Source organism: Equus asinus, chromosome 8, assembly GCF_041296235.1.
Source record: "Equus asinus isolate D_3611 breed Donkey chromosome 8, EquAss-T2T_v2, whole genome shotgun sequence".
In the NCBI taxonomy this organism is placed as follows: Eukaryota; Metazoa; Chordata; class Mammalia; order Perissodactyla; family Equidae; genus Equus; species Equus asinus.
Window position 1 is genome coordinate 88,814,745 of NC_091797.1, and position 14,005 is coordinate 88,828,749.

A 14,005-nucleotide genomic window follows, 5' to 3' on the forward strand; every position below is an offset into this window, starting at 1 on the left:
CGAGGACTCACAGTGAGCCCCGGGCAGGGCCGGACTCCAGGCTGGGCTCTTCCTGGTGAAATGCGAGACTTCTCCAGCAAGGAGGGGGCAGGACGGGAGGCAGGGACATGGAGCTGGGCTCGAGGCTGGGGTGGCATGCTGTCTGGGGTACTCCCCGGGCACCAGCGGGGGTGGGAACACTGATGCCTGGGGTCTTCCTGCAGGTGCCTAGAGGCCGCTGGGATGGCCTGCCCGCCCATGTTGGCTCCCTGGCCCAGCGGGCGTACTGGGCGCTGCTGAGCGAGCGGAAGGACCAGAGCATCGTGGCCCTGGGCCGGAGCGGTGCCGGGAAGACCACCTGCTGCAAGCAGGTCCTGGAGCACCTGGTGGGGATGGCAGGCAGTGTGGATGGCACGGTCTCAGGTATGGTGGTCTCCAGGTGCCATGCATTGGGGGTGGGAAGGACAGGGGGAGGGAGGATTGGAGTGGGCGCTGGGCTGCCCCTCCCTATGTCCACTCAGCTGGCAGTCACTGAGCATATGTGCTGACTGTGCTTGCCACTGGGCCACCCCTAGTCCATGGGACACCTTTGTGCGAATTAGAAAGAGGTCCTCCTTCTTCAAGACATTCACAGCCATCTGTGGGGCAATCCTCCACTGACATTGTTAGAACCGAACACTGGACGGCCACGTGCTGGGGAATCATCCTAATCAGCATACAAATCTATGATAGTATGATGAAATGAAGTGCCCTTTGGACACGGTGTCCTTGTGCAGTGCACAACCTGCTGAACTGTACAGAGGACCCAACAAGTCAAGTCAGGAGGGCAGGGCCTGTGCTCAGGAGGAGCTGACAGCCAGAAGGGAAACTGAACCGCCCGTATCTGCCAAACTCGAGTGCTCTGCACAAAGTGCTGGTTAGGGGAGAGGCAGAGGGAGCATGGGGGGGAGCAGGGGAGGTGACGTTTGTCCTGGGCCTTAGAGAAAGAGTGCCAACTAATAATAATAATTAAAATTTTAATAACAATCCTAGTAAACACTTGCTGAGGGCTTCTGTGCCAGGGCCTATTCCAAACATCTTACCTTATTTATTACTTACAACAGCCGTATAAGGTAGATATTATTATTATTCACATTTTATAGATGAGGACATTAAGACTCAGAGAGGGTAACCAGCTTGCCTCAGGCCACACAGCTAATCTATCCTTGAGCTGAGATTCAAACTCAGGCAGTCCGGCTCCAGAGCGGTGACCCCCGGGCCAGCGTTCTCAATGCTTTTTCATTGTTGTTCCCCAAACGAGCCTTTTTAGACATTTTTTCCCCTAGTCATCCCCCCACGATGAAGTTTTAATGCCATAGATACGCCACGGTCTGTTATGCGGCGTATGTGCATCTGTGCCCCCTACATAAGGTGGGAAAATTCCCCCACCCCAAGGACCTGCTTCTGCCCTCGGGGGGCAGTTTTCCAGAAGACACGGCCCAGCTATCGCGCTTTTCTCGTCGTAATAAATATAATGCGAGCACCACCACACCTGGAGCACATCCTAAGAACTTTACTTTATTCAATCATCCAGTTCTCATGACAACCACATGAAAGAGGTACTATTATCGTCCCTGTTGTACAGATGGGGTGTCTGAGGCACAGGGAGCTGCATTAATTTGAGGGGAGGTGCCAGGGTTAGACAGGGTGGGAGTCAGGCTAGGCTGTATCCAGGTGCCTAGCCCAGTGCTTGGAGCAGAGTAGGTACTAGATGAATAGTTGCGAGGAGACTGCGGGGCTTTTAAAGCCTGCTGTGACGGGGAGTGCCCTGAGAGTGGGTCTGAGCACGTTAATGCCCTGCCCTCCTCCTGGATTCCCTCAGGCCCAGGAGGCCCCAGGGCAGCCCCTGCCACCCGGATTCTACCAACCCTGGATCTGTGTGTCTCTGTTTCCTGACTCAGTCTTGCTCTCACTGCAGTCCTGCTCGCGGCGCAGGGCCAGGCCAGTGGTGAAATGTGTGTGGTTCGGAGCTGAGCTGGGGAGGTGGCAAGGAGCCCGCTGGGGCCTGGGGCCAGGATGTGGTCAGGCCCTGGGGAAGGGCGGTCCTGGGAGAGGTGAGGGTGACGCCCTGCCCCGTGCTTCCCCACAGTGGAGAAGATTCGAGCTGTCTTCACCGTCCTCCGGGCCTTTGGCTCCGTGTCCACCGGCCACAGCCACAGTGCCACCCGCTTCACCATGCTGATGTCGCTGGACTTCAATGCCACAGGCCGGGTCACGGCCGCTCAGCTGCAGGTGAGACCTCTGCGTGGATGGGAGAGGGGGTTTCTCGGGGCTGCAGGGTCCCCAACCCCACTCAGCAGAGCCCACGCCTCCAGCTGGGGCCCTGGAACGTGTCTATATGGTGATGGCTCCCCAGGCCGTGGTCAGCCCCTCCCCGCCTTGCTCAGGGACCCCGATGGCTCTCCTGGAGCAGGCCAGCCCCTCTGCGTCCCGGAATGTGGCGGGATGAGCAATTCACGGGGAGACATCGAATTCAGCCGCTTGGTGGCTGATGCTTAAAGCGCCAGCTGGAATTCCACGGATCCCCCCCCGCCCCCACCTTGGCGCAGGTGCACGAGGACCCCCGCCGTTTGGTGTGCATCCAGCATCGCCAGGCCCCTGCCATCCCCCTCGGACACACTGTTGGAACAGAAAATAGTGTTAGGTTGTTAGAAGGGTTGTTTGTACGTGGAGCTGGGATGACACCCAGGCTCAAGGAAAGCTCCTGGGCGCCACAGATCCCCGTCTGCCACAGCCCCGAGACTCCCCATTCCTCGCCATTTGGGTCCAGTTACAAAAGTCTCCCCTTCTCCCCTCTGGATGCGTCGCTGGGAATGGGCTCTGGCGTCATGGAGTCCCTGGATGGACCCTGAATGAGTGAGATAAGGGACACAGCAGTTTTGAGATGAGCGTCCGGAAGAGTTTGGACCTGAGATGTTGCCTCGAAGGGTGGGCTGGGGTGGGGTCCCTCCGGGCCACGGGGCAGCAGGGCCCCAGGCACGGGGTGGAGGTCCCCAGAGTGCCGACCGGGGGCCGTCCTCTCCCCTCGCAGACGATGCTTCTGGAGAAGAGCCGTGTGGCACGGCAGCCGGAGGGCGAAGGCAATTTCGAAGTTTTCTCCCAGATGTTGGCAGGACTGGACTTGGATCTCAGGTGAGCGGCTGGGCCGGGCAGGGACAGCCGAGGGCCGTGGGACGCAGGGCACCTGCTCTCCTGGGGCCCAGCCTTAGCTCTGCCCGGAGCCGAGAGGCGGTGGAAGCCAGTGGTTAGGGTCCCGGCCTCTGATTCCAGCTGCCTGGTACTGCTCACAGGCTGGGTGACCTTGGTCGAGTGTCAACCACTCTGAACCTCTGTTTCCTCCTCGGTAAAGTGGAGACAATACCTTGACTGACCTCATAGGATTATGTGAGATAAGTCACATACAGCTCTTCACAAATCTGGGGGGTGGCGGAGGCTGGGGCTGGGCCGGTGGTGTGTCAAGACAGGGCCTGACAGCAGCGTGGGAGGAGAGCAAGGAACAGCAGACCCCAAGTCTTCCAGAAGTTTCTAAACTCTGGAGGAGCCCTGGGTGCACATGAGGGGTTGCCCGCATGGGGCACCTTAGGTCAAGGGGACGCGGGTGGAGCAGCTGGCAGGGTAACCAGACAAGATTCATCTTGGAGGCCCTCCTGGGGGAGGTGGCCCAGCGAGTCCCCAGCTCTGTAGGGCCTCCTTGGGCCTGTGGCTCTCTCTCTCGGAGCCTCGGTTCCCTGGTTTGTCGAATGAATGGGCAACGTTCTAGAGGAGCCCCAGGGAGGGGAAGATGCTGGCTTTTCCCTGGCGAGGGGCGAGAATCCGTGTGTCCCCTCCCCTTGTGTCCCCCATTGTTTGTCTCCTGCCTCCCTCCTCCGTGTGAAGGGCAGGATCCACCTGTCCCGGGCCTCCTGGCTAAGGCCGAGGGACAACTGTACCCCTTGGAGAGAGGGCCGTTAGCGAGGGGACTCCCGGTTTCCAGAGAAGGGTAACTGAGTAGTAGGGAAGCTTCTGGAAGGCCTTCTGAACCTATCGAAGAACTTGGGACAGAAAGGTGTAGTTTCGTGGCTAGGCCCACAGACTTTGGGGCCAAGCTGCGTGGATTCACGTCTGGCTTTTCCACATGTCGGCTGTGTGACCTCGGGCTAGTGATTTCACCTCTCTGAGCCTCCCTTTCCCTGTCTTCAAATGAGTGTGATAAAACCTGCCTCTGAGTGTGGCAGTGAGGGTTCAAGAGTGAGTAGGTGTACAATGCTTACAGCACCAGGGCATACCGCATGCTTTGTGTGGGTGTGTTGTTCTTCTGGAGGATTTGATCTGCCCCGGCACCCCCTCAGGTCCTCACCAGGCCTGTGCTGGAAAGAACTGACTTTGGTCAGAGGGACATGTGTTTAGATCCAGGCTTTGCCACATGTGGTCCTCTCTGAACCTCAGTTTCCTTTTCTGTAGAAGGGGAACCTACTAGTGCCAACCCTGAGGGCATTTAAGCCAGATCCCATGTCAAGGCAGCAGGCCCCGTGTGGGAGGGCACGCTGTATAGACTCTGCACATGGGAGTCTGAACCCTGTTTTCTGGCTCCCTGGCTTCGGGTGGGGGGCTTCACCTCTCAGGGCTCCATTTCCTCATCTCTCAGAAACCGAAGGGCATGCACATCTCCCCTGAGACCCCCACAGTGGGGCCATCCCTTCTGTACCCCCTGGGGGGCTCCACCCTGGGCCTGGAGCCACTGCCTGCTGGAGAGGGGGAGTCGGGGGTCCCTGTGATGGGCACAGGGAGGATAAGGCTGGGCTGCTGCCAGCAGAGGGTGCCAGGCCTGGGGGCTCTTTGCCGGTGGGCCTGACTGGGCGAGTGTGGCATCTTTTGGAGCCAGGACAAAGCTGTGTCTGAGAGGATGAGGCTGCCCCGGAGGAGTTTTAGGGGCCCCGGGAGAGTGGAGAAAAGTGCTTAGAACAACTCAGACCTCTCGGGGGTGTGGTCTCTCTGGGGGCTCCCTGGTGGTCTCAGGCCCTCTCCCTTTCTCACCCTCTGCAGCTGCCAGGCTGTTCCCTCAGCCACAGTGAAGCTTCCAAAGGACAAAACTGGTTCCCACTTCCACAGACGTCCTTCCTTTCTCCCATGCATTCATGCGGCAAACTCCTATTCGTCCTTCAAAACCCTGCTCTGAATCCCTTCTTTCGAGGAGTGCTGCCTGGTTCCTACTCCCTCAGCTTCCCCTTTATACCATTTTGGTGCCTGGGGTGAGCCTCTGGTCTAGCACCTGGCACCCTGGGGCATCCGGGTCTCTCTCCCTCACCCGACAGACTGTGAGATCTCAGAATCAGGGGCCCTGCCTTCCTCCTTTCCGTCTTCCCAGCACATAGCGTAGGGCCTATTAATCATTTGTCAAGTTGAACTTCTGACTAATGGAATATAGACCCCGTCAAGTGCAGGGGGACAGATATCAAGTTCTACTGTGCACCAGGCTGGCAGTGGGAGTTTCTCTGTATCATCTCATTTAATCCTGTGAGGCGAGCGGTAGGAAGCCTGTTAACAGAGGAGCTACAGGGGGACCCAGAGAAGAGAACTGGCTTGTCCGCTCCCTCGTGGGGCTGGGGTTGGACTCAAACCCTGGCCAACAGGGAGCCTTCCAGGCTGTGAGGCTGAGGCTGGGGGGGCGGGGCCTGGAGAGAAGTAGGGGAGAAGGCACAAAGGGACCCAGAACTGGAGAGAGTGGCTGGGGACTGTGGGTGAGCCCCCGCCCCGGGGACCAGCATGAGCCCCATGGTGGGTGGGGGCCTGGCCTGCTTCCACCTCCCCGTCTGCCCACATTCCTCAGGCCGGTGGGACTGGGCAGCCCCTTTGCCGGGCCCACTCTCAAGGCACCTTTAGTCTGAGCACTGGAGGGGCTTTCAACATCCTGTCGCCTTGTGGGGGGAGACAGAGGCTGGGAGAAGGGGCGGTGGCAGGACAGCGTGGGACTCTGTGCTCTGGGGGCCAGAGGAGCTCAGCCCGACCCCCGGCCCCGCGTTGCTGGCTGTGTGGGCAGCGTGCTAACTGCCGGTGCCTCTGCTTTGTCGTCTGTAAGATGGGAATGACATTGGCACCTGTCGGGTGGGGCGGTGCTGCGGATCCTGGAACTCGCTCCTCCCAGCGGTTCTAACATCATCCCTGAGCCAGTTCTCCCAGTGGGTTGGCAGGAGACCCCGAGTTAGAACCCGCTTTCCGGATTTGAGCCCCGGACCCTTTCGTCCAGGGTTTTCTGGCGCTTAGGAAGGGCCGAGGGAGGGCGGTGAGCGAGGAGTATTCGGGAGGGGGTGCTGGGGCACCGCTGGGGCTGCCTGGGGCACGTGAGGGCCCCCTGCCTGCCGGGCCGCCAGTGTGGGGTGTCCTCCTGACCCCGCCCCCATCTCCGCTTCCAGGACGGACCTGTACCTGCACCAGATGGCAGACAGCAGCTCCTTTGGCATGGGCACTTGGCCCAAGGTAAGGCGGGGGTCCTTTTGGGGGGTGTGGGTGTAGCCCAGGGTGGGAGGGTGAAGGAAGGGGCCCGTGCGACTCGTCTGCGTTGCTGTTGGGTGCATCGCTGGAAAGGCTGTTGGTGTTGGGGAGGCAGGGGCTGGACTCCCCGGGGCGAGGAGACGTGTGCAGAGAAAGGCAACAAGGGGATGGTATCTGTAAAGGGAGGAGCCTGGGCTCTGGGGACAGGCCATCTTTGTTCAAAGCGCGGCTCTGACACTTGTTAGCTGCGTGACCTCGGGCATGGAAGCCAGCCTCTCTGAACGTCTGTTTCCTCTTTGGTGAAATGACGATAGGAGCCGTGACTGCCACACGGGCTCGTTGTGGGATGAAAGGAAACAATGTGCATAAAGCACCTAGCACATTCTTGGCCCAAATCCGTCAGTTGGGGACTCTTAGTAAACGTCACTGTGAGTACTGTGGGCGGACGCCTCAGAGCCGGCTTCCTGGAGGCTGTGGCTTGGGAGCAGGGCCTGAGAGGTGGAGTTCAATTGATGAAAAAAGCAACTTGTTCCCTCGCTCGTTCATTCTTTTATTCATTTTTTTATATGTCGACAATTGCTTTCTGAGTCGCCTCCCCCTACTGCCCCCACCAGCACCAGCTGTGCCAGGCCTGTGCTAAGTGCTGGGGTGATGGTCCGTATCCATGAATTTCCCTCTGTCAGGAGAGAAGGGCTTGGGGACTGGTGCAATCATGTGGGATAAGAACATGCCGGAGGCTGCACAGATGCTGTGGGCACCAGGGGGTTGTTGAAAGACCTGCTTGGCCTCAGTCAGGGAAGGCTTCTTGGCCAAGGAGACAATCGGTCTGGGTTTTGTAGGATGAGTAGGAGTTCGCCAGGTGGAGAAGGGTGGATAATTTCTACTCCAAAGCCTTTTTCAAACATATATGTCTGGGAAACAAATGGTGTTGGGATAATTGGACATCTTCATGCCAAAAAAAATGAATTTCAATCTGTGTCCTCATACCATATACAAAAATTAACAGGAATTGGATCATAGTCCTAAACGTAAAACTGAAAACCGTAACATTTCTAGAAGAAAGCGGGAGAAAAAATTCTGTAACCTTGGATTTGGCAAAGATTTCTTAGATGTGACACCAAAAGCACGGTCCAGAATAAAACAAATTGATAAATTGTACTCCCATGAAGTGAAGAACTTCTGCTCTGTGAAAATCGCTGTTCATGTGAAAATCCAAGGCACAGACTGGGAGAAAATATTTGCAAATCACATATCTGATGAAATATTTGAATCCAGAATATATAAACGACTCTCAAAACTCAAGTAGAACAACCCGATGGAAAAAAAATGGGCAAAAGATTTCAGCATACTTCACAAAAAAAAGATACATGGATGGCAAATAAGCACATGACAATACGCTCGACATCATTGGTCATTACAGACCTTCAAAGGAAAGCCACAATGTGACACCGCTGCAGGGTCACCAGACTGTCTGCATTTAAAAAGACCGATCGTACCAAGTGCTGGCGAGAACTTGGGGTAACTGGAGCTCTCCCACCCTGCAGGTGGGAATGCAAAATAGCACAGCCGTTTTGGAAAACAGTTTCTTAAACCAGTTAAACATCCACCTCCCGTATGACGCACTGTTCTCCTTCTAGGTGCTTATGCAGAAGGATGAGACTGTCACGTCCATACAAAAACTCTTGCAAGAAAGTTCACAGCAGTTTTATTTGCAACAGCCCAAACTTAGAAACTACCCGAAGGTCTAGTTATGTCTGATAATTAAGCCGGGTGAAAAATCTCAGCTGAAAGAGAGTGCAACTCTGTGATTCCATGTATGTGAAACTCTAGACAGTGCAAGCTGATCTGCAGGGTCAGAAACAGGTCAGATGCCAGCCCGGTGGCCTAGTGGCTCTGCTTTGGTGGCTTTGGTTGGGTTTCCTGGGTGCAGACCTATGCCGCTCATTAGCCATGCTGTGGTGGTGACCCACATACAAAATAGAGGAAGATTGGTACAGATGTTAGCTCAGGATGAATCTTCCTCAGCAAAAAAAAAAGAAAAGAAAAGAAGAGAAAACAGGTCAATCGTTGCCTGGGGATTGGGTGAGGGCAAGACGAGGGGAGAAAAAATTATAAAAGGGAGCCTTTGGGGGTGACGGATATGTTCATTGTCTTTACTGTGGAGATGGTTTCACGAGTGTAAATGTCCAAGTTTATCAAATTCTATGTTTGTAAAGACAGGTGGGTTCTCCTTTGTCAATTACACATCAATAAAGCGGTTACACACACGCTGGGTGCCGTCCACAGAGTTACTGAATCAGCGGGTCTGGGGTGGGGCCTGAGAATCTGCATTTCTCACGAGTCCCCAGGGCTGCTGATGCTGCTGGTTCCAGGACCTCACTCTGAGAACCCCTGGAGCAGAGCCCTTTTCCGTGGTGGGTGGGGTGGGATGGAGCGGGTGATGCAGCTCCCCCGTCTTTAGATTCCGGGGGCTGATCCACGGTCCCCTTGCTGGTCCCCCTTCACTGGGGCGTCTGCGGGGTGTTCGTCCTTCATGCCCCCATGACTAGGGGCCGTTGGGCACCCAGACCTCCATCTTGATGGCGGAGGATGTGGGGCGATCCCTGCGCTGGGTTTTCTCGTTCATTTAATGGGTTTTGGCCAAATGCATCCATTTCATCAGCAAGAAGGTGGTTGTTTGTTTTCCTGTTGTTTTCGAGGAGGAAAAGGGCGGGAGCCAGGCCTGTGACCCGTTTGTTCACAGTCTTACGCAGGACGGTCGCTGCGGGAATCCGCGTCCAGGAGGCGTTTGAAGTGGTTTGTTTTTTCCCTGTGTTTCCGGGGGTGTTTTTGAGAACACTGGATGTGTGGGAACTGGTCGGATGGCCCTTTGTTCTCTCTGCTCCTTGGCAGGTACGCAGAGAGTGTTTTCTCTGTTCTTTGAGATCAAAAATAAAGTCTGAGGACTCGTCGGTCTTTGAGACGAGCCTGGGCTAGTTCTCTGGAGGGGGCGGTCCGGGGACCATCTCACAAGGGAGGTTGAGGTCAGAAAATGCCTCCTGAGAATGGGAGTTGCTAAGTAGAAACCCCCAAAGGGGTCAGATTTAGCAGATAAAAATACAGGATGCCCAGAACTGATTCGTCCTGTAACGGATCGAACCACGGTGACCACAGCTGATGCTGCTGGACGGATCGTGTCCTTGAAAGGTGACGAGAGCCTGGATCCTGTGTTCCTACCACACACACATGGTGACCAGGTGAGGTGACAGATGTGTAACATACTTGATTGTGGCGATCACAGCACAGGGTACGCATATATCAAATCATTACCGTGTACACCTAAAAATTCACAAATTTTATTTGTCCATTATAACTCAATAAAGCTGGAAAAAATACAGGATGCTGGTTAAATTTGAATTTCAGATAAACATCTAATAGTTTTTTAATGTAAGCGTATGGCAAACAATACACGGGCAGGCCTGGAGGGCTGGAGTCGTATCAGAGAAGGCTGCCTGGAGGAGGAGGCACAAGCTGGTCCTGGACTTAGAATGAAGTTAGACGAGTGTAGTGAGGTCCGTTTTCCGGTGACACCAAATATGGCAGGGAGATATGCTAAAAAAAAGGATCTGTTGTTGGTCTGAAATTCAAATTGGACTCGATGTCCTTCCTCGTATCTGGCGATTCTACTGCCCGTATTTCTCCCCCGCTGAGCCCTCTTTCCCCGCCTGCTGGCCGTTCCCCTGACTGGTCACTTCTGTTTCTGTTTCATCTGTCACAGTCGGTTCCATCGTCCCCTGAAAATTCACCGACGATGGTGGTTGGGAAGCGGTCTGTGGAGTCTGACATACGCGGGTTCCAATTCCACCGCCAGCACTTAGCTCGGTGGCCTCAGACCCCGGGCCTCAGTTTCCTCATGTGTAAAATCGGGATGGTCATTGTCCGCCCTGCTCCGGAGTGATGTGAGATGAAGCCCGTGATGCCCCTGGACAGTGCCTGGATCCACCCCATGCCGGCTTTATTATTATCATCGCTGTTGTTATTATTGGGATTATTCAGTTTGAGCCCGGACGGCAGCGTTGGACCAGCCAGGTGGGGCCAGGCCTCAGTGGCCCCCGGGGTCCCCGATCCACGTTCCTCGCGGCACATGCCATGTTTTTTCTCTTTCTGGCTTTATCTCAATTCTCCTCGAGTTTATATTTTTAAGGAAACATTTATTTAAAAAATTAAATTAGTCCATACGTCCGTGGGAAAATCAGAAAAAAAGCAGAGATACAAAAAACCCCAAAACGCACACATTCCAAACCAAAAAACAGGCTCCACGGACGGCACCCTCCAGAGACCTCCGTTGGTCCCGTCTCCACGGATCTCCTCTCAGTAATTTTCATTTGAAGATTTTACATGGAACACAAACTGTAGAGGGCCTTCCCATGGTCCTTGATGGTGAGGTGATAAATATCTTTGTGCATCTTCTCAGGCCTGAGCTCCTCCCCCTGCCCAGCCCTCTGTCCACGGAGAGGCCACCCATGTGGTGTATGTCGCCACTTCCTTGGTGACGGTCATCATGTGTCACACTGTTAACTTATGGCCTGTCTCCCCTCGGCCCTAAGTTCCGAGAGGATGAGGGGTCTTCTGTGTCCTGTCCACTGCTTAACGTACAAGGCCTTGCACTGAGCCAGGCATGTGAGTGCTCAGTAAATGTTTGTTGAGTGAATAAGTGATTGAGCATGTTCCCCACCACAACTTGGCAAAAATCACATCTTTTCAGCTTTCTAAACTGTGCTGCTGTGGTAGGCAGAGCTGTGTTAATGATGTTCTAATTTATCCCTCTGTGCCTGTGAGGCGTGTCCCCAGGGCTTTGGGGATCTGGTGTCTGTCTTTGGACCCGCCACCTGCATCCTGGGAGCTGGGGCCATTGCTGGCAGTCACAGACGACCTGGAGAAGGGGATTAGACAGTTGGGGGCTCTCATCCCTCAGCCAGCCTGGGCCTCCGGGGTCCTCCAGCCCAGGATTAGTCGTCGCACGGGCCCAGCCCAGGGGGTGCATGCACTTTACCCCAACGTCAACGGCTCCTATTTGGGGACACCAACTGCAGCTCAGTGACATTCACTCAAGAATGGGTATTTATTGCCCTTATTAGGGACCAGGCACTGACATGCAGAGATGACCCAGCTGGGTCTCTGTCACCAAAGGCAGGTGGGGGGCTGCCACTGCCACATAAGAGGGTCATTCCAAGCCAGAGAGATAGGTGCCTGAATAGAGGTGCGGGCAGGCTGAGGCCAGGCTGGGAGGGACTGGGGTATATCTGGGAAGCCTGCCTGGAGGAGGTGACAACAGGCTAGTCCTTAACTAACCGTGAAGTCAGACAGGTGCGGCGCGGTCAGCTACACCAAGCTGCTGAGGCAAAGGCATTGGTGGAGGGACACCAAACAGCGCAGGGTGGGGCTGGGGGCCTGGGGGATGTGCTGGGACCCTCGGGTGGCGCTGGCCTCAGTGGCCGCCTCCGCTCGCCAACTGCCAGTTCCACCTCTGGCCCCTCACCGTGCCCGCACTCCCTGCCACGTTTCAGCTTTCACGTGGCACTGAGTCGGCTGTGGCCAGGACACAAAGTCACAAAGCTTTGAGATGCTTTTCTTCCTCTCTGTAATTCACTTTTCTGCAAGCTTGCCTGATGTTTTAAAAAAGGACCCAGCAGCAGTGGTCATAATAATAACAGGAATCCTTGCCTCCCAGCAGTCTGCTTCCCGCCGTCACCTTCCAGGCGTGGGCCCGAGCGAGCACATTTATTTATTTATTTATTTATTTGAGGGAGATTAGCCCTGCGCTAATATCCGCGCCCATCCTCCTCTATTTTATGCGTGGAACACCTACCACAGCATGGCGTGCCAAGCGGTGCCATGTCCACATCCGGGATCCAAACCGGCGAACCCCAGGTCACCAAGAAGCAGAAAGTGCGCACTTAACCGCTGCGCCACCAGGCCGGCCCCGAGCACACCTATTTTTTATGACCGGGCGTCAACTGCGGAGGAAGGGGCTCTGATGACAGGGTGGGGACCAGGCACTGCTGTCCGGGGCTCTGCCGGGAGCTTTGTCTTATTTCATCCTCCTAACGGTCCTTTGAGGCAAAGGGTTATTTTCGTGTCTGTTTCTCAGGTGGAGTGAGCAGGCTCAGAGAGGTGGAGTAATTTGCCCAAAGGCACAGAGCTTTGAAGTGGCAGAGGGAGGAATGGAACCCGGGTCGGCCTGATTCCGAGCCTGACATTCGTGTCCGTCCCCCTGTGTCATCTCAGCCCTGTGTTGTGGCTGAAGATCGTGTGCCCTGGGATCTGACCCACTGTGTGCCCTTGGGCCGCGTGTCCTCTCTTGGCCTCAGTTTTTCCACCTGTGGAGTGGGTAGAGCAGCCCCGACTCCTGGGTCTGCTCTTAGGATTGGGGGCCCCTTAGAATACCTGGCATATTGTGACTCTGCCCCTCCCCAGCTGGGCGGCCTCAGACAGGTGCCTAACCCTCTCTGAGCCTCAGTTTCCTCCTCTGTCAATTGGAGACACCTACCCCTGCCTTACAGGGTTAAAGCGCCTGTGCAACACAGTAGGTGCTCAATTAACGCATCCTCTTCTTCCGCCTCGAGTGGACTCTGGTGCCAGGAGAGGACGTGGATCAGTCCACGTTGAGCGTGGGGCAGAGCCGCTTGGGAACAGGGGGCCCCTGGCTCTGGCCCCACACCTGCCCTGCCCTCCCCACTGTCTCCATGAGGTCTGCCCTCCCCATGCCGGCACCCATGTTGTTTCCCAAACGAATAGAGTCAGTGTTCTCATTTTCCTCCCAGAGCCAGGCTGCAGGTCCAGGCGCGGAGGGAGGGGCGTGCCCCGGGCTGGGTGGCGGTAGAGACACAGGGGAGCCCACCCCGGCCCTGGAGGAGGGGCTGGTTCCATCCCCACCAGGCTGCCTGAGGCCCCCGTGGTGCATATAACCTGGGGAGAGGACGCCCAGGTGCCGGGTCCCTCGGCCACGCGTTCCATTGGAGAGCTGCTCCCAGCTGCAAACCACGGCTCCAGGACCCTTCGCTCTGCAAGACAAGATTCTCGGCCCCCAACGCACCCTGTCCCCCCAGCCCCGCGCCCTTCTGCTCGGGGACCCTTCCTGCCTCCCCAGCACCCAGTTGGCCTCACTCATTCGGTTTGTTTCCTACATCGCTTCTTCCAGGAAGCCTCCGATCCCTGCCATTCTTCCCACCCCCAGCACGCACTGTGCTGTGTCCATTTGCACCTCTGTCCCCCTTGTTGGACTGGGAGCCCCTCGAGGAGAGGACCGTGCCTGATGCACTTTCCATGGAGGGCTGGGCAGGGACTTGGGCAGGAATTGGGAAAAGTGTCTCCGGAAGGAGGAACAGCCTGAGCAAAGGTGAGGCGCGTGGGATGCAGTGGTGAGTGGAGACCAGCATTTCCTGAGCACCACTGTGTACCTGGCTTCTTCGAAACAAACACATCAACTCATTTAATCCTTGCAATGGCCCGAGGAGGAGGATGGGCTGTCATTTCCCTC

At 56.0% G+C, this 14,005-nt stretch overlaps 1 protein-coding gene across 4 annotated transcripts in view; it reads left to right on the plus strand.

The window, feature by feature from the left end:
* MYO18B (myosin XVIIIB) overlaps nt 1-14,005 on the plus strand; it is a 249,673-nt gene that overhangs the window by 30,211 nt on the left and 205,457 nt on the right. For all 4 annotated transcript variants that reach the window (XR_011505408.1, XR_011505409.1, XM_070516286.1 and 1 more), the window contains exons 8-11: nt 204-402; nt 2,108-2,250; nt 3,050-3,150; nt 6,408-6,471. Coding sequence is in view for 2 of the 4 variants with exons in the window: in XM_070516286.1 (XP_070372387.1) it covers nt 204-402; nt 2,108-2,250; nt 3,050-3,150; nt 6,408-6,471 (507 nt within the window). In the remaining 2 variants the exon portion in view is untranslated. The remainder of the gene's footprint in view (nt 1-203; nt 403-2,107; nt 2,251-3,049; nt 3,151-6,407; nt 6,472-14,005) is intronic.